General features: G+C 41.4%; 1 protein-coding gene across 1 annotated transcript; it reads left to right on the top strand.

Moving 5' to 3' along the window:
• Window positions 1–9,554: 9,554 nt before the first annotated feature.
• LOC119905058 (deoxyribonuclease-2-beta-like) lies at window positions 9,555–14,247 on the top strand. The gene is made up of 6 exons (XM_038721761.1): window positions 9,555–9,966; window positions 10,077–10,236; window positions 10,910–10,988; window positions 12,881–13,045; window positions 13,140–13,334; window positions 13,659–14,247. The coding sequence occupies exons 1-6, from the start codon at window positions 9,875–9,877 to the stop codon at window positions 14,033–14,035; spliced, it is 1,068 nt and encodes a 355-aa protein (XP_038577689.1). The 5' UTR covers window positions 9,555–9,874; the 3' UTR covers window positions 14,036–14,247.
• The last annotated feature ends 6,400 nt before the right edge of the window (window positions 14,248–20,647 follow it).

Here is a 20,647-nt window from a genome sequence, read left to right as displayed (position 1 = left end):
GTCTACGTGGTGACCTCAAACTATGGTATGAACCACCTACCCCATCCCTGATGTATCACCAGGTCCCCACTCCAGAATGCTTCTTCTGCCACCGGCTTCTGGTGTGGATGCCTTACCACTTGTGGAAGATCAGAGTGTTCTGCCCCAAATGCAGGGGGCATCTTACAGGAGGGGGTATTCACAAGATAATTCTGTTCACACAACTATTGACAAGTTTTCATTTTATTGTATAATCATTGACCAAAAAGCGCATGTGTGTAGACATTATTAACATAATGGGTATATGTTTGTTTATTTATCATTATTTTGTCACATACAGCTGCTTGTCTGGCCAAGCAGCTGTATGTGACAAAATAACCACAGTGAGGAGTGGCTGCAGCTACTGTCAAGGTACTTTGGCGAGTGTGCAGACTTTGTGGATCATCCTAGCCTCTTTCCCATGGTCTGTCAGGAGCCCCCAGAGCCTGTAGCAGCACCGGTACTAAGGATATCATGAGCAGGATGAACCACATAAAGGCCAGAATCACTTTTTGGGGTAACTAATTAACCACTTTTTTGTTTTGTATGTGTAATCACAGATCACCAGGAAGCTATCAGACGCAGCAAAGGGGACAGCACTGTGGGTGACTTCAGTTGGAAATGAGCTGGTCATGGTGGCAGACCTCATCAGAAGGTACAGCCAGGCAGCTATGCCTCCTCCAAAGCTGCTTTATGTGGACACCGGCTGTTGCATGGAGGCTGGTGGACAGACCAAACTCCAGAAAAGATTTGGTGGATGTCCAGACCTCAACATCCATCTGGATATCTACCATTTCATGCGGCGATTGGCAGCTGGTTGTACCACTGACGCCCATCCTCTGTACCCCATTTTCATGGCACGCCTCTCTGTGTGTATTTTTGAGTGGGATCCAGTTACCCTTCTACGCCGATCCAAGAGAGTACATCTGCAGCAGGAGAACATCTCGGGCTACGTATGTAACCCTGGTTCCCCGAGAAGGGGAACGAGACACTGCGTCGGTTACGACACTATGGGAACGCCTCTAGGCGAAGCAGGTCTGAACGTGAATGAAATCACTCCAATCCTATTGGCTTGTTACTAGAACGGTAAAGTGTGACGGAATAACCGGAGGAGTATAAAGCACACCTGTACACACTCATCATTATCTTAAACTATGAAGCAGGCGCTTCAGGTGGGGAGAGAGGTGCGGCAGGGCCGACGCGGTGTCTCGTTCCCCTTCTCGGGGAACCAGGGTTACATACGTAACCCGAGACGTTCCCCTTCGAGGGAACTCGAACTGCGTCGGTTACGACACTATGGGAACAAGATACCCACTAAACCGTGCCGAAAACCCCGCCTGCCCCAGTGTGCAATAAAGTGGCACGACTAAGAGGAGAGCGCACGGGTGCCAGGTGCCGAAGGAAGGTCAAGACTGTAAAACCGAATGAATGTGTGCGGAGTGGCCCAGCCAGCCGCTAAACAAACATCCTGCAAAGAGGCCCCGGAAAGGAGGGCTCGAGAGGCTGCCATGCCTCTGGTAGACTGAGCCCTCACAGCCACAGGTGAAGGCAAACCGCGCACCTGATAGGCCAGGGAAATAGTCTGAACAATCCAGTTGCTAATAGTATGTTTGGATGCAGGGAGCCCAGCCCTGGGGACCCAAAACACACTAGCAGCTGGTCAGCCTTCCTCCAACGGGAGGACCTCAGAGTGTAAATACTCAGTGCTCTGACAGGGCAGAGCAGATGAAGTCTCCCGTCCTCCGCCGTCACATGAGGTGGAGGATGAAATGCCTGCAGCACTGTGGACCCTGCCGCACAAGAAGGCACTTTAGGGATGTATCCTGGAAGAGGGTGCAGGATAGCCCTAATATTCCCCGGGGCAAACTCCAGGCTTTGCGGGGAAACCGAAAGGCCATCTTTCCCATGATTGGCTATTTATGTTCAAATGCAGGAGTGGAGGATCGATAGGCTACGTTAACAATATTACATTCTAGCATTTCTCATTCATCATTAAACCAAACTGGGATTTCCTTAATGAATGATTAAAGTGCTGGGATTCTCCTACAGCCCATTACATTCATTTTAAATAAGAAGGCTATATTTTAATTAACTGTAATTTGACTGGGCTAAATGCCAGTGGCAATAACTGAAGGTGAAAATATTAATGAACAGATTAGACACAGTTTAGGCTCCTCGTGGACCTGTGACTGTAAAGCCACAGTCCAACTCAGTAGGTTAGCCTATTCTTTTTGCAGTGGAAATGAAATACTTTTATGAAATTTATGAAATGCTGTCAAAACACATTCAGACGATCAGCAGATAATGAAAAACTAACTTTTAAACTACATTTATTTGTTTCAGCTGCACCACCGTCATCGTCACTCAGAAATATTCACACCATATCCAGCTGATAACTACGATAGGAATTTTGAATCTGTGCGACAAGATGAAATGTTACTGTTCATTGATCAGTTTTAAACAGATCACTTTAAACAGTAGCCTATACTGCAGCACTGTAGCGCACGGTAGGTGTTTTTGTGCAACTGTTGCCAACCTGACAGCTACCTTAATGTCCACAGAGTCACTGTGTTATAAAGGACAGTGTAGCTTATAGATTTTATTCTGTGCTGAGGATAAATTTACAATGTCCAAAGATGCCACATCGATGACAGATTGATCATAAAAGCGCCATGTTCAAGATCATGTTTGGGTAAAAAAAACCAACAGCCTATCTAACCTGGATATCAATGTTTCTAAAGACGTAATTGCGTTCAGATATGTGCTTTGACATCGACAGTCTGAATGAGGAAATGTCAGACGGCCGCTTCAGGCTCTGCAGGAGGGGAGGAGTCAGAGAGAAACTCAGCGTTTGTTGAAGTAAACCTCTTCCAGTGTCTCAGGCTTCATCAGGGGCCATTTAACCTCATGTTCATGTTACTTCAACTTCTAGAGAATTTTGATTGCATCTTGTGTGTAAAAGTAGATTCTTTAGAAAAACATTAACATCATAACTGACTATATGTTGAGTTTCCAGAAGTAAAGGATTTACTCAGAGAGGCTAAAGGACCAGTTCTCTGCACACGACGCCACTTCTGTCTGGAGGGGGTTCAGACAGATCACAAACTATAAACCCAAAGTCCTCCACTCCACGATTCTCGCCCGGCAAATGAGCTGAACCAGTTCTACTGCCGCTTTGAGAGTCAATCGGACACCATCCCCTGTGACTCCTCCGCTCAGCTTCAATCCACCACATCTTCCCCTCCCTCCTCAGAGCTGGCCAGCTCTACCCCCTCCCCTCCTCTATCCATTACAGAGAGTGAAGTCAACGGTCTTTTCAGGAGGCAGAAACCCCGCAAAGCAGCTGGTCCGGACTCTGTCTGCCCATCCACCCTAAAGCACTGTGCTGATCAGCTGTCTCCGGTGTTCAGAAATTTTTAACACCTCACTGGAGACATGCCATGTGCCAGCCTGCTTCAAAGTCTCCACCATCATCCGATTGAGCGATTTGTTTAAAATAAAGTAACGATTTACTTTTCTAGTTTCACAAAATATCCTTAATGACATGCAATCTGGTTTTAGATGTGGCCACAGTACAGTTTCTGCCTCTAAGTTATTGATAAAAGCGGTGATTGATAAAAGGTTATTCTGTATGACTGTGTTCATTGGCCTTACAAAGGTATTTGATACAGTAGACCATTTCATGTTAATCAAAACTTTGTTGAATATGGGTGTTGGGCATAGAGCTGTAAATTGGTTTCACAGCTATCTCTCTGAACGGATGCAAATTGTAAGGCATGGTGATGTAACATCTGACCCTGTTGTCCTAAAAAAGGGTGTCCCACAAGGATCACTTCTGGGTCCTTTGCTTTTTATCATCTTCATAAACAATGTCTGCAGTAAGTTTAAACACTCACAGTATCATTTGTATGCGGATGATACAATTATGTATTCTTGTGCTCCTACACCTGAGACTGTTAGACTTTGCCTCATTACAATCTGCCCTGTTTGATTTGAAGCTACTTTTAAATGCAAAAAATTGCAAGATGAAGCCATTGAACTTGCTGATATTTATAAATACTCGGGCATCTGGCTGGACAGAGGTTTTACCTTTAAAAAACATATTGAAGCTCTTGCTACAAAACTTATTTTACTTATGTACTTAAATTTACTCTGACATTCTTGTATAGAATAAAATCTTGCTTTTTTAGGACTACAAAGAAAACTGGTTGCAGGTTTATTCTTGTCTCAGCTAGATTATGGTGATATCATCTGTCAATTTGCATGTCCATCTACTCTGTCGAAGCTTGACCCTCTTTATTATGCGGCTCTCAGGTTCATCACAAATGCTGGCTATCAGACACATCACTGCATCTTATACAGTAGGGTAAATTGGCCATCACTTAAACTGCGCAGGATGCTACACTGGTACGCTTTTATTTATAAAGCTATTTTAGGTCTTTTGCCTTCTTATATCTGATTAAAATTTGTTCATATAGCACATTTCATTTAAGATCTAGTGACGGACTACTGTGTAAGGTACCAAGAATGAGGACAGAAACAGGAAAGTGTCTGTCTTACTATGGTTTGGTGCGCTAATTTCCTTAGTTGCTTTTAAAAACAGAATATCTGACATTCTGACGGACGTATGTTCTTGTTTTTAATTAATAGTAGGTAGATCTCTACATTTAGTCCTTATTTTGTTTGTTTATATATTTTAAACTCTTTGTATATTTTCTATGTAAACATTTTGTAAATTTTGTGTAAATCTTTATTGTATTTTAATTTGCGTAATGTGTTGTTTTTCAACTTATGGTTGAAAACTTGTGTTTTATTTGTGCTATACTGGACTCCCTTGTAAAAGAGACTGTGACTCAATGGGACATTTCCTGTTTATATAAAGGTTTATATAGATAGATAGATAGATATAATTAATGTCTCAGTCGCTGTAACTCACATGACCCACATAATATGCAATACTACAACATCACAGTGCAGGACAACACCACTGACAAAGACCCATCAACTACAGTAACTCTTCTTACTGCGGTCTAACTGTTATAAAGTGTGAGACAATGTCATTATAATATTCAGACCAGCTCACTAACTGTTTATTATCATCCAAACACACTGCTGAGCCTCCGGTGAAGAAACAAATAGTTACTGAAAAGTAGCAGATGAGCCAATACTGATGTATCTCATTGGCTAAATGCAGTCAGCGTGACGGTATCATGTAAGAAGTGTGTCGGACTATGTTGTGGAGTTGAGCACCACTGGAAATGGCACTGCTAGAGGCTGCTGAAAACTATGTATAGCCCCTTTAAGATATAGTGAACCTACACTTGGTTAATAAAATTGTGAATGTTAATTTTTGGACACATTAATTTCATAGGCACTCGTTCGAAGGGCGACCACCAAGCTTGTTGTGTTGGGTTGGAAATAAGGCCAGGCCGGGCCAGTTAAAGGCCTGGTCCCTACCCTAACTAACTTATTAAACTCAGTAAATAATTCTCGATTAACTTTCTACTTTTGTCAATAACTTCGTAGTCAAAAACTTCACTGGAGACGGTCAAGAGTCGGTGCAAAAGAGTTTATTCCAATAAAGGACAGATCAACCTGAGTAACATCCCAGCAGGTCTCAGGATGGAACTGATCTGGTGGTCAGCGAATATCGACTTATATATACAGTATATACCTTAAACTCCACCTTTCAAGTGGGCGTTATCTGGTCTCCGCCTATAGTGTTTGCTGACCACGCCCTTACCAATGGTGAATTTCTTATCCTCTGCTGCCATCTTGTGGCCGTTTACATGTACTGTTTTACCAATTTAACCCTTTCACTTCTTTCAAAGTTACCACTTTTTAGCTACATACTTATTATTGTATGCATGTATTGCATTATTCTTTATATATTTTAACACTACTAAGTAAGTAAGTTATACAGGCATAATTTGACACCATTAAAACTCAAACACTTGTATTTTTTAAAAGGAATAACATAATTAATAAATGAATAACATGATTCAACACATCAAACATGAGCAGGCAATGCCATGTCTCACACAAAGGCTTGGTTTCTTACAGTTGACATCATTCACAGTGCGCCATGATCTCATTCTTGGCGTACGTGACTTGCAGCAGATGTTTTACTGCTATTTTGTCTACTATCAGACCTACCTGTCGCCTGCTAGCTAGATTTTGCATGTGCAGCGTCAGGCGAAGCTAGGTAAACTCATGTTCTGCCTGAACAGTTTCTCTGCTCATGTAGACACATTGAAAGGGCATAGGTTCATGAGTAACACACAGAATATAATCCTTAAGTGTTAAAAATAAAATACTAGTAATCAAACCTTATAGTACTTAAACCTTAACTCAGTAGTCAAACCTTCCATTAAAAGAATGACATCAGTGGTCAATACCTTTACCCAGCGAGACCACAGTCATTCCTCCAATGTCTACAGTAAGAGCACTTCTAAGTAATACAGCAAAAGGAATAACACAATAAAGTTATTAGATAAAAACACAGCAAACCAACAAAGTGAACAAAAGAATTATTCAACAGTTGGTTACACAAGGAGCCGGGAAACCTTGGCTCATGGTACTGTAATTAAACAATGAGTTGCTAATGTAGCGGTTGCGTTCTTTAGGTAGTAAAACACACACACGTTTGGTCCTTGGCTTCAACTTGCAGTTTATCTGGTAACACAGGATAAAGATCTGGGCCCGTATTCTTAAAGATTCTAAGAATCCTCTCAGAAAACTCTTAATTTAGCTTACTAACTTATACGTAGGAGTCTTAGCTTAAGAGCAATCAGGGACTGATCTGAGAGCAACTCTGAGCAAGGACAAGACAAAAACTTTCATCTTAGTGAGGAGGCGGGGTTGACCCCGTTATTATGTATGACACAATCTTCTGAAGACTGTGATTGTTTGGTTGTCCAAGAAGGAAAAAAAGAGTGATTTTAAGTATAGTATTCTATTCTAAGCCTTCACTTTGGAAATGACTTGTGTAATATTTCCTATTTGACCGTTCTCACACACACACACACATTATATATGTGTATATAAATCCTGTTTTTTATTTACCATGCTGTTAATTTCCTATAAGGTATTTGATTGGCTTAGAATGATAAAAATTGTTCCACTCTTTCCGGTTACACTGATTGCTGGCATGTCTATTTAAGTGATGGTTTTATTGTATCAAACATGGAATCAAAACCATGAAGGGCGAGAAAGCCCGACTGGACAGAGGAACAGTGTTTACTGTTAGCCCAGTTAGTGGATGAACACAAGGCCATTCTAAAAGGAAAATTCGGGCCGGGTGTCACAGCACGGGGTGAAAAGCAGACGTGGGAGTGTATCGCACAAACTATTAACGGTTCATTCCCCCTGTTTGTGCGCACCAGGGAAGACTGCTATATTCATAAATGCAGTTTTTTGAGGCTGCAAGGTGGGAATGTCCAGTGGAAACGGAATGAACTGAGGTTCTGAAAGTGCTGTAATTGTTTGTGTGATCACTCTGCTTACAGAAGGTTGTGACAGACCCAAATCATCACTGCTGCATTGTTACATTTTCCCAGTTGCCAAATATCGTTATGTAGTGATTACTTTCATTTCTGGCGCTACGGCATTCCTGCGCTGTGTCGGAGATGTTAGCGCGTCTCTAATAAGATCAGTCACAAACATGATCCCTGCATGATCTAATCTGATTAACTCACTGTCATCCATTGTCTGCAACACGTTTCTTCTCCCTCTTCGTCTTTCTGCCATTTTCTCCTCTACTAAAGAAACTCTTAAGCCTCTTAAAAGTCCTCGTCCGTGCTCCTAAAAGTTTTGACCTTAAGACCTCTTTTAAGGGTTAAGATGCTTTCTGAATTACTTTTTTCTTTACTAGGATTTTTTCGTTAATTTTAAGAGTAAACGCCCACATTTCTCAGAATTTTCTTAGAATTTTGTGCTATTCTTTGCATTAAGATTTTTTATGAATACGGGCCCTGTTCTCCATCACAGCCAGTCTTACAACAAATAAAATACATACTGCTGGGATTTCTAGATCACCCAAAATGTCCGGCATTCGGCTTTTGCTTTCTACAGTCGACATTTATGATGTGCGTTTTTCCAGTGCATTCTAACAAAACGTTTCTTTTGTGCAGTCCATCCTTAGAGAGGTTTCAGCACAGTGACAACTGGCACCTTACTAGTCTCAAAGGGTGACGCCAGCTCTTTTCTACAGGAGATTGTTACTGTCTGGTTGCAAAGCATTCAAAGCCTTTAATCTGGCAGACCCTCGTTGACCCCCTCCTGTTTTGGGGTGTGGGGGTGAAGGCTGTGAAGTCAGGCTGTCTTGTTCTGTGGGTGATGGCTCAGCTAAATGAATAAATGAAATAGAAAACCTACACTTCTTAAACTGACATGTGTTTTGTCTCAGCATCGAGAATTTTGTGAAGCCAACAGGTGAAGAACAGGTAAGAACACTTTGAAACCGAAAATGGGAAAACTTAAGATCAGGAGTTAACGGGAAAAAAAAATGCATAAGGAAAGATGATTTTGACATAACTAATAACTGGACATGCTACCTTACATTTATGTAACTAGTTTTTTTAGTTAACAAATAAATAACTTCATTGTAGGTTAAAATGTCAAATTCATGGTTAGAATATTCAAAGGGTTAAAATGTTTAAAAATCCTAAAAAATGTTAAAATTCCATACGTGTTTTATTTCATTTGTTAAATGAAGGTTCACTTTTAAGAGAAATGTATGTAAATGTGGTCACAAACGTGTTGGATTGTGACTGGATGACGTGCGTAGATAAAGGAGAGCGGTCCCAGGTGAGCAGGAAGAGAAACGAGAGAGGGAGAGACAGAGGAGGTCAGCGAGCGGAGCGGGAGAAAATCTACAAGAAGACGTATTTGTGAGTAAGACAGCCTCTCACCGAGGTAGTTCTGCTGTATCGTAAGCTGTAGAGTGCCGCTCGTTAAGCGAGTTAGGTGTTGGCTGCTTCGAGCTAACTCAGCTCAACACCTGCCGTCGGAGAGACTGCGTCAGACTCGGGAGCCCAGAGAAGGAGCCCAGATGGCGCTCTGAGCTACCGGAGACGCTCAGAGTTCCTCCGGCAACGCTCCCGTCGCAAGAAAGGCACTGGATAGACTGTTTCTGCTCCAGTTGGAGTGAAGGACTGTGAAACAGCAACTAAACAGACCTACAACGCTTTATTTCATTTTTTTTCTCACTGAGGTGCACAGTAATTAATCACTCTGATGATTCAAGTTAAAGTGCTAATAAGCCGCAGCTTTTTTTTTTTGTTGTTTTGGGTGAACTGAGTTTCTCTGTTGTCCAAACTAAATCTATGAAAAGCCTTGTTGGGAAAAATTGTGGAAACACTGTCATTGTTTAAGTTTACATGTAATTTAATTTATCTTCTTGCCTTTTTATTAAACTTAGGGGGAACTTATTTCATTCCAAGGAATGTGGTTTTTATTTTAATGATATCAAGATTTAAAGTGACCCCTAATACACCACCTGAAGTTAATTTCCTGCAATACTAAACTAGCAATATTCATAACTACTAAAGTAGTTATGAATGACCTCAGGGCCACTCTACATTTAGGGACGGTAGACGTGTTGCATAACTCCACACAAAGCTCCTGCTGGAAGGCTCCTGCTTTATCAATACATCTGAAAACTTGGAAGGAAGACCACTGAAATAAAGAACTCTTGAACATGCGTACTGGTTTAAACCCATTTTGAACAACTAAAGCTCTCCTTTGATCCCAAATTCTGTTTCCTTTGCAGTTTTTACAGAAAGCTGATTGTGGGTCAGACATCAGGCTGCTGACATGAAGCCAGATAACGTGCTGCTGTGTGTTTCAGGGAATCATGTGGAGGTTGGTCCTGACCGTCAGTCTGCTCTGCTGGAGCTCTGAGGGCCAAGTGACCTGCAGAGATAACCAAGATAAGGCGGTGGACTGGTGAGGCAGCTTATGGTGAACCTTGTTCTGCTGACAGGACTCTAATGTAGCGAACCGGTGCATCTGATTAACATTTCTGAGGTTTATTCTTTCTGACCATCTGTCATCAGGTTCATTTTATACAAGGAACCCAAACTGAAAACTGGTCTGGAGTACCTTTACATTGATTCAGCAACAAAATGGCCTCCACCTGTCTATGAGAACATCAAGGATCCGAAAGGCGTCCTGGCAAACACCCTGCGGCCCTTCTTTAAACTAATCAGATCAATGGTGAGAGTCCTTGGTCCGGTCCTCCTAATACCTGATCTCTGAGAATAAAATGTAAACCTAACACACTCAACATGCGCACACACACTTCTGATTAATAATGCAGAAGTCCCAAGACCTCTTAAATATGGTGTATCACAGACAGGTTCATCTGAGTCCAGCTGTAAATCTGAGTGCGCTTCACTAAAGCTCTAGAACTGTATCGTAACACAGACCGGCGGGAGCTGAACCAGAGTGACTCCAGTTTACAGCTCTCCAGCAGCTGTGCTGATAAATAACAGAAGACCATAAAACTAGCAGGTAGCTGCAGGTGTAATGTTATTTGAGTTTGAAGGCTAATCTAAAGAGGTGGGTGATCTCAGTCAGTACAGACTGTGGTTAGGGAGGGAGCTCGGTCACCTCGGTGCTTGGTCCTAAATGGTGGGAAGAGGAGGTTTGAGCGGAGAAGCAGGTCTGTGAGGTAGGACTGGTCTGGTTTTAGAGGGCTTTATGCTGGACATGCATATAAAATCTTCCCTAAAACACAAAGCTTATTAGAACAGCTATGTAAATATTGTTTGTGTGATATGAGAAGTAGAAGATTAAATAATGTTGTGCTTGTACATTGTGAGTAATTCAGACCTGCTGGATGTGTTAATAAATCCTTTTCCTTCTCTTCCTTCTGAATTATTTGTAGGACCCAAAGTTTGGATTCATCAGCTACAGCGACCAGCCTCCAGGATGTAGTGCTAAATCTGACTTTGGCCACAGTAAAGGTAAGAGAGCAAACCTCTTCTCACTGAGAACATGTCACCATTATTTATAGGACAGATTGGGAACCAGGTGGAGTAGAAATATTTAACTATTACACACAAACCCAGCCAGACAGGACAAAAGGACAGACAGCATCAGAGACAGTCGGACATGTCTGCACAGAAGTAAGAGGAGAGTTTCTATCATCTGGTGTGATGGAGACGCTGCTGGAGAGCGTGTGAAACAGAGGTCAGGTGACTGTGAAGGCTGCAGCATTGTACTCACATCAGGGCCGGCCCGTGGCAGAGGCGACATAGGCGGTTGCCTAGGGCGCCAAATGTCAGGGGGCGCCGCAAGAGAAGGTTTTTGACTTGGTGTGAATCAGCTCAGCCCAGCTGCTGCGACACGGGCGTACGCCGTGATAGTGATTTAATGCACCTTGTGCTGTGAGTCCAGACCAGAGGCGTTGCTAGACATGAAGCTCTAGTTGTAGTTCACTGTAACATCGTTCAGACACAACCTCTGGCAAGCAACCAAAGACAGACAGAGCACAATGCACTTCCCAGCTGGGTTAGCAGGACAGACAGATTCGTTGCAGCGAACGCAACTTACTATCTGCTGACATCAGACTTTGAGAGGAAAGAAAACAAGTTTACATGACTGCTTTGTTGTGCCCAGAAGGATAGTCCCTCCTCGTCATCCTCTCATTAACGTTACAGGCACTCGCTCTCACCTTTGCCTCGTTTTTTTTTGCAACGTTTCACACCGGTAGAAACGGGCCGTTGCCTTATTTTGAAAGCGTAACCGGACGTTGCGTTTTGTTATTGCTAACTTGACCGGATGTTGCAGATGTTTTGTTGCTAACTTGACTGCTGAGCCCTACACGGCCTAAAACGACACCAAGGTGTCTTGACCTTGTTACTGGGGCACAGAGCATGAATACTGGGGTACGTGCCCCAGTAAAATGGTCCACAGGAAGAGATTAGAGGACCCAAAACTTATGTCCTGAATCCTTTGAATATGAGAGAAGATCTCTGCTGGACAGAATTTACAGTTTGGAGTGTTCTCATAGGTGGCAGGTTAATCACCATGAAGAAACATGGACAGTGCAGACAGATCATTCAGGTTTTCCAAACACAATCTTTGTGTTTTACAGGGAGAGCTGATGCATCAGGATCTGTTCAGTCCTCTCTGATTGTAGCACACCGTAATGTTCAGTCAGAAGAGCATAATCACTGTGTGCTGATTGGACTGTTAAGATGTTCTGGTTATTGAGCTGGACAATAAAACAATAATAATTATTGCAATATAAGTTTTTTTTTCAATAACAATATAACAAATGTTAAATAAATATTCAATAAATGTTGTTTTTATTCACTTGAATCATACAAACCTATTTTTTATGAAGATGTTTATTTTGTTGAGGAAAAAAGCTTATACTTAATTTTACTTATGCATATTTGTTGACAAAGATGTTTTTGTTTTGTATGTTCCACCTCAGATTTGTGAAGTGATCCACTGTTTGACCTCACATGTTCTGACCATAATGAAAAGTTTAAACCACAAGTTACCATCAGCTTTCTTCAACTTTAACTCAGGAGCAAAAATCATCCTTTAAACTCGAAAGAAATAACAATTTGATTCTTATCGTGATAATTATCGATATGAAACTTTTTATGGTGATAACATTTTTGGCCGTATCGTCCAGCCCTAGCTGGCTATAATCTAAGTTTAGTGAGTCCTGGACCCAGGACCTGAGGCGGCTGTTGTTCAGGATGGAGAACCACAGAGCGCTGCATGTTAGCTCACTACTGTCAGTGTGTGGGTGTGAAGGAGGGCTAAACTGTAAAGTACTTTAGATAAAGCCACATATAAACTCTTTCTGACCTGCTGTCCTACTGTTCTTGTTCCCCAGGAGTTGTGATGGTGGAGAAAGACCAAACAGGAGTCTGGCTGCTGCACAGCACACCACAGTTCCCTTTCAGAAGAAACAAAAACAAGTTCTGGCCAGACAGCGGAGAAACAAATGCTCAGATGTTTATCTGTGTAACGTTCCCCTACAACGAGTTCAGTAAAATAGGTGCAGAGCTGTGAAACACTGTGAATGTGAAGATGTTCGCTGTAGCAGTTGAATTGAATGTTACTGTAAATGTGTCACGCTGTGCTGTTTTCAGGTAAACACCTGCAGTCCATCGGAGCTTTCCCATTTGAACATGATATTCCAGACAGCTTTCATCAAGAACTTCAGGACGCTGCAAACTGGGTCCAAAGTGATACTCCACTAAATAGGCCTACGTTCCAGGAGCTGAAATCAAGTGGACACCAGATTTTTCGCAGCTTTGCTAAGCGACAGTCAGAAAAGCCAGAAGGTGAGACGTTTAACATTTAAATTATACAGGATTAAAATCAGTTGCTTTAAATCCCTTACCGAATCTAAATTGCTTTAACTTTAAAAAAGTACAACTCAGTGATTCTGAGTTGATTTTATGAATCTCATCTTTTTCTTTTTATTCTTTCTGTTATCTTTGTTACACTCGTACCAGCAAAGCTGAAATTTAACTCAGGGATTCACATTAGAACTGAATCACCTTTTGTTGGTCGATGAGTTAGAAAAACTAGTCTGTTCACAAAATGTAGCTGATGACGATTTAAAGTCTCTGGAACTGAGCTGCTGCTTCTTCTTCTTCTTGCAGTTGGAGATCTTTACTACACTATTGCAAAAGAACTCAGCAGTGATGTTTATGTCCAATACTGGAACTGCAGGGAAGATGATTCCTATTGTGGAACTGACATTAAAGTGTCAAATGTTGTAACTAAAAACACTCCTCTGGGTACCTGGGACACAAGTGATCATTCAAAGTGGTGTGTAGCCAAAGATCAAAACAAACATTGGAGCTGTGTTGCTGATATGAACAGGGCGGTAACTCAGTACAAGCGGCGTGGGGGGGCGCTGTGCATTGTGCAGAATGAACAAGTTCAGCAAATATTTCTAAAGTTTGTTGGGAACAGTGAGGACTGTCCCCCTAAAAAGAAGAGGAAAACCAATGACTGCAGGTCAGACATGAGTTAACTGATTTATCTTTTTTAAAACAGCTAAATCCTGCTTTACTGAATCTATGGGCAAATCAAATCAAACAGAGTGGAATGAAATGAAGGATCACCCTGATATAACATGATATATGAAGGGGAGGGAGAGAGGTGGTGGTGGGGGGGTGCTGTCAGAGTGTTTCTGCTTCTTTCTTATTGTAATTCTTGATTTCAAATAAACAGCTGCGGAGAGCACTTGTGTTTCTGTGGATTTCTTCAGTCGTCTCCAGGTGGACTCACAGCGACACATAAACGTGATGCTGGACTGAGCGGAGAGCTGAGAGAGCCTTGTTAGTTCTCCAGCTTCAGGGACGATCAACTCACAGAGACATGTCGTCCCTGAAGTCTGGATCGCTCAGAGATCAGAAAACATTGACACGGATTCAGCATCACCACCACCAGTCCAAGGTTATGTGAACATGTTGGAATGCCGTTACTTTACTGCCTTTATATAAAACTGAATCTTTAATCTCTAATTATTAAAGATTATGAATTAAACAAATTACACTTTATGTAAATTCAACAAAGAATTTGAAGAATAGAAATTATTCAAATTACATCATCAATTACACTCTGACTATGCGACACAAGCAAGATGGCGGCAGACAGGTCAGGCATGTCAGGTGTGCTAGTTGCATTTTTCTGTTATAGATAGAAATAAACTTGACTTATTTCCATCTATAATGTAACCAGGTTGGCTTGATAGTCCAGTCCCAGCTGGCATCGGGTGAAAGGCGGGGTACACCCTGGACAGGTCGCCAGTCCATGGCAGGGCCACACATACAGTAGACAAACAACCGCTCACACCTAAGGACAATTTTGGTGCAACCAATCAACCTAGTCCGCATGTCTTTGGACGGTGGGAGGAAGCCGGAGCACCCGGAGAGAACCCACGGGGAAAACATGCAAACTCCACACAGAAAGGCCGGGTTTGAACATGCAACCTTCTTGCTGTGAGGCGACAGTGCTAACCACTGCACCAACCCGACTTAAAGTTAAGCTAATATTAAATGCAATGCATAAGAAAGGTAAATACCATATAACAAATTAGTAAATTGGACAATGACCAATATGGAATAGGTCAACATTGCTGCACTTTGGTAATGCTGCTATCAGTAAACTCAATAATCACAGTATCAGGTTTCTAGTTAATTTGTTGCTGAGAAAAACGCGTTACATTTGTCAGTATGTCATAATTATCATTTTCAAGTAAAGCACATAACTGTGTAACTACAGGATAACAAGAGGAGAAGATTCGATATGTTTCAACTCTCTGCTTACCTTATTAATCTTGTGTAAAGAACGACAATAAATAAGCTTCATCTGTACCTCATTAAACATTTAAGATTAGCTATATTTGATCCACCTTCATATACAGTATATATACATTACTGTAGCCTATTACTTGAGACAGCCCCTTAGCTGCAACGCAAGATTAACTGTGAATAATTTTATTCATTACACATTATCAGCCCAGTGCCACTGCGCTTTATTCTGGATTTGTTGTAGGCCTACCTAAATAAATCAGATGTTTGTGAGACACTGACAATGAACTTCAGGATGTAGCTGTTCACAAACACTGTACAGTATGTAGCCTGAGGAACAATCCTTGTCTTATAGCACACTTAGACCACTGCACTGGTCACCTTAGCTATCACCGCAACAATTGCCTCCACTGAGAGATTTGGCAGGAGCCGCCTCTGTGTTGGAGGACTTGTTGGGCACAACACTTGACAAATAACGAGGACACAACAAAGACTGAACAGGCAGGTTCCAGGCTACTGGGAACTTGGAAATTTCTGACCTCCAACTAGAAAAAGCACCATGAAACACCATGAAGTCAGATTTCCTACTCGTCACACACAACAATGGCAGCTCCCATTGTAAATGGTAAGCAATAACCTAAAAGGCAAAGTAAAGTATTAAATTAAAATAATACCTACTAGTATCAAATAGTAAACCTTGTTCTGCATGTAAATTGATGTAGAAACATTTTGTTAGTGTTATCAGGTAGCTGGTTACAGTAAACAATCTCTGAAAGTCATCTTCTCTGCCCAAAAGTTACTCAGGAAAATGTTAAAAATGCCCAGAAATGTGAAAACATTTGGAAATATAGCCCACAACTTTTCCTGACTTTTGAGGATTACCAACTGATGTAGCTAGAATGATACACAGTTAACAAGTAACATCTATCTATCACTTGTTTTTGGTCCAAAGAAACATAAGTTTGTCACAGTCAGCCATGTTATTTACATTTGGCGTCAGGCACCACCATGCAACTGAAACGCTTTGTCCGGCGATTTCGGAGTTGGCTCATAGCCGGTGCAGTTTACTATGAGTGACTAGTCAACCAATCACACATCACAATCCACATCAGAGATAAATAAACAGTAGAAACGTGGACAAAAATTATGTAGGCACATAGAAACCATGTGACACAACGCAAAGCTGGTGCTGAAAAGTTAAGGGAGAAAGAAAAGTTCCTCAATATTACTTATATTACTGCTGTTACTTAGTCTACAGCCTACCTGAAGACAGCAGTGAGGGCGACTGCAGCAGGGTGGGTAGTAACTTGTTACAAGTAACACAAATTTGCCAAAATAAAATAAATTAAATAAGTCGTTGGCACCTTTTCACCTTCCTTTTTAAAACTGTAGCCTACTTCTACTCCAGTATTTCTTTTTACGCCAGTAATCTACTTTTAAATTCGGTACATGTAGCATTCAAACCTCATATCTTAAGCAGTCTGTAATCTGCATTTTGCTTCATTAACCGAAAATAGCTGTCATCCAGGCTGTGTGCAGTTATGCAGATCAGTGGGCGCTTCTCACGGCACAGAGCTGGGCGGATGCAAACATTTAGAAAATCAGGCAAACACCTTTTCAGTTTAAGGCTTTTTTGTTCTACTGATACAAATGAAATCCAGTGAGCGTCCACCACGGCAATGGTGGCCGTGTTGGAAATCAGCCTGCGTCGCTCTTCAACAAGCCGGCAAGAGAAACACTTTCACTTTCCATTAACGCCGTGTTAAAAGCAAATTTGGTCTCTGCAGGGCAAATGAAGATTTTACACTGTAACATCTGAGTCTGATAGTAGTACGTAAAGGTTAGCAATGCGTGGGGTTGGGTTCGTAATGAGGTCGAACAACTAAAGGTAAAGAGGTGTGAAAATGGGAGTTTGTATTAGGGAATGTCCGGTCTTATCCTCTATTAGCGGTGGTGGGGGGTCGATCACCAAAAAGGGTGGAGACAGGTGTGAAAAGGGGGGGTTGTGTATGGGGGATGTCCGGTGTTATCCTCTAAAAGCGGATGTTTGGGAGTGGCTTTAGCAGTCAGTTGTATTTATAGAGGGTTCGTTTTTTGACTTACACCTGACCGAGAGTGTGGAACAGGGTGACTGAACGATTTTTGGTTGAATCAGACAGAACTATGTTCGTGCAGAACAACAGCGCCATCTTTGCAGCATCACAATCGTGGACGTCACAGGTAAAATAATTAGGAGTAATGACTCCAAAACGACGTATAATTATAGATCCTGTTGCAATGAGTATGGCTCCTAGAAAGAAGACCCCCCCAACATCATTGGCTGATTTTCTGGACTGAAAGGCTTGGGCGCCTCAGTTTGGATGGGCGGTGGAAGATTTTAGAATGTCGGGATTCTTGTTTGAGCACGGAACAGTTCATCTTTATGCAAGAGAGCTTGATGAAATTTTTCTTCGTGAAAGCGCACCGCACATTAGTTTTTCAGCCAGACTGGAATTACTTCAGAAACAAAGTCTGTAAAGATATGAGTGCTTCAAAAGGAGTCTATACCACACAATGGTGCAGGTCTGTGCCTGGAGAGCTCTACCTTGACAACACTAAAAACAATGGGGAATGTTTCTAGTCTGCTAAACATGTCAAAAAGAGATACATCGTGTATAAAATGAGAGCACTGTTGTGTGAAGCTGTTAACAATGCGATATGTGACACAGATAGGAAACTATATTGTTCTAGATTTGACAAACAGACTCTGGATGGCGTACCATGGTGCAAATGATGTATTGCTTAACTGAATCTTTTGTTTGTAAAAACATAGGTGCTTGTACTGATTTTCTGAAAAGTGTATACTTGTAATCACTGCAGACGAATATGTTGCGTATGTCGCTGTTACAAGTCTTTGTAACAAAGATAATGGAGGAGGTGATGAGGAATATATACTATGCGACTGAAAACGCAGGGGGTTACGGAGGCAATCAAAAACCATATTTGATACTACTGGAATTCAGTACACACATTCAGACGTAGAAAACTGGCTCATGAAGCAAGATGCCTAAACTCTACACAAGATGGCTCCAGTGAATTTTAAGAGAAACAGGGTTTTAGTGAATTCAATAGATTGGCAGTTCCAGATAGATCTAGTCGACTTGTCCGCTTATTCTACTGAAAATGATGGGGAACGCTATTTATTAACGTGTATAGATTTGTTTTCAAAATACGCATGGGTGCGTTGTTTAAAAAATAAGAGTGGTAAATGCATCACAGTGTCCTTTAAAGATATCTTAGCTGAAGGTAGAATACTGCATGAAATACAAACAGACGAGGGAAAAGAGTTCCTGAACAAAGATTTCGATGCGTTAATGAAAATTAATAGTATCGTACACTTTACTACATCAAATGAGACTAAGGCATCTGTAGTAGAGCGCTTTAACAGGACTCTGAAATCTAAAATGTGGCGTTATTTAACAGCCAATAATTCTAAACGATACGTAGATATATTGCAGGATTTAGTCACCTCCTACAATCATAGTTATCATCGTAGTAATAAAATGAAACAAAAGACAAAAGACAAAAACAAATTGGTTAAAACAAAAGATAAAAGAGTAATTTGTTTTAAATATAAGGTGGGCGATACTGTAAGAATTTCAAAACTACGTGGCCCTTTTAAAAAATTATACTGATGAATATTTCACTGTAAAGGAATGCGTGTTAAGCGACCCTCCTGTTTACAGGTTTGAAAAAAACAGCGAAATATTACAGGGGACATTTTATGAGCAAGAGATGCAAAAAGTTATTATAGATAAAAACAAAACATTTAAAATGGAAAAGATTTTATCTAGAAAGAAAAGACAAGGCCGGGACCTGGTGTAGGTCAAATGGGTCGTGGATTTTGGAAAAACAGGTCATTCAACTACCTTAGCAGATTACAAACACACGTATAAATGGATACAGAGGATTTTTCTGTCACCCTGCCCAGCAACTCGTCTGCATTATTTTACCTGAGCAATACAATAGCAAACTTTAGAAAGAAACTATCCAAGCCTTTACACTTTAAATCAGCATACGAGGTGGGTTTGATAGAAATACAATATCCAAAAACATGGAAATCTTTTTCATCAGAAGACTCAAAATTCAAAGAGGGCAGTTCTATCAGCGACAGAGGGGTTCTATACAACAATGTCACAGATAATAGCTGAACTAAACAGTTGTTTATCTGAAAACGATATGGGTCACATTGAGCTTGATTACAACAACATTACCAACAGAGTAAGCATTTTACCAACGAGAGACGTAGACTTAACGTTTCAAGGAAAACTTGCACAAATGTTGGGATTTATCCCCGGAGCGGCTTTTAAAACTCACGAGGGAATTGCAACATTTAGATCTCAGCCGCGAACAAACTGTGTTGACACAGATGCCGTATTTGGCGCCACAACCTGCCGATGTTAACGTAGGGTTGTATAATATATTTTTTTATACCGATATTGTTGATCATCAAACAGTAGGTGTCGCGCTGATCTGGCAGAGGTGCGCCTGTCTCCCGTGTGCCCGCCTCCTCCTGCATGCCGTCTCACCTGCGTGCCGCCCCGCTCTGCATCGGCAGCCGCGTGTGACCGTGCGTGCGCGCCCTGGCGCACCCTCGACCAGGTGAATTAGATTGAGCAATCAGAAGCTCGCACACACTTCAATCAGCGGGGGCATATAACGCAGTCATTTGGCTGGTGGAAATGGACTGACACGACGGAATGAGCAGCACACATCCACTGCGGGGAATGAGACTTTTGATTTTGACGGGCTATCGGTAAGCTCACTTGAACATTGTTTAAATCTTTTCTGTTTAGGTGTTAATATGGGTGTGTTAAAGTTGTCGCTGCATGGTTGAAGAGAGGGAGAAACTATGTTCAAATGCATGGATATATATGGTTAAAATGTGTGGGTTTTCTACCTAATTTGTGTAAAAGAATGCTTAAATAGTAAGCCAAAATTGTTTTGTTAAAGATTAATTAAAATGCATAATTAGTTTGGTGAAATGTGAAGAATAATATTGAATTTAAATATACTTACCGTTTTTGAAATATTTACCTTGACTTGTGTTTACTGTGGAAATACCTGTTTATTCAAAATGCTTTTTATTTCTGTGTTTAAAGGTTTTTCACCTATACTGTTCAACTCCTGTTCAATTATTCAAATAAATTATTCTGAGTGAAATCCGAAGTCTGGTCCTTTTCAAGTGTGGACACCTCACAGTTAAAAGAAACACTTGACAGTGAAAAACCGGCCTGACAGTAGGAAACCGGCCGTGACAAGTGAAGACTCCACAAGAGCCCACCACAAAG

Source organism: Micropterus salmoides, unplaced genomic scaffold, assembly GCF_014851395.1.
Source record: "Micropterus salmoides isolate LMB-PRFRI ecotype aquatic unplaced genomic scaffold, ASM1485139v1 Ms_hic_scaffold_16, whole genome shotgun sequence".
In the NCBI taxonomy this organism is placed as follows: domain Eukaryota; kingdom Metazoa; phylum Chordata; class Actinopteri; order Centrarchiformes; family Centrarchidae; genus Micropterus; species Micropterus salmoides.
Note: the sequence above shows the minus strand (reverse complement) of the source record. Positions and strands in the feature narration are given on the sequence as shown.

Coding starts and splice junctions, on each gene's coding strand:
- LOC119905058 (XM_038721761.1), top strand. CDS start 9,875: ATGTGGAGGTTGGTCCTGACCGTCAGTCTGCTCTGCTGGAGCTCTGAG. Junction 10,237..10,909: donor TTAAACTAATCAGATCAATG/GTGAGAGTCCTT, acceptor AATTATTTGTAG/GACCCAAAGTTTGGATTCAT. Junction 13,046..13,139: donor CAACGAGTTCAGTAAAATAG/GTGCAGAGCTGT, acceptor TGCTGTTTTCAG/GTAAACACCTGCAGTCCATC.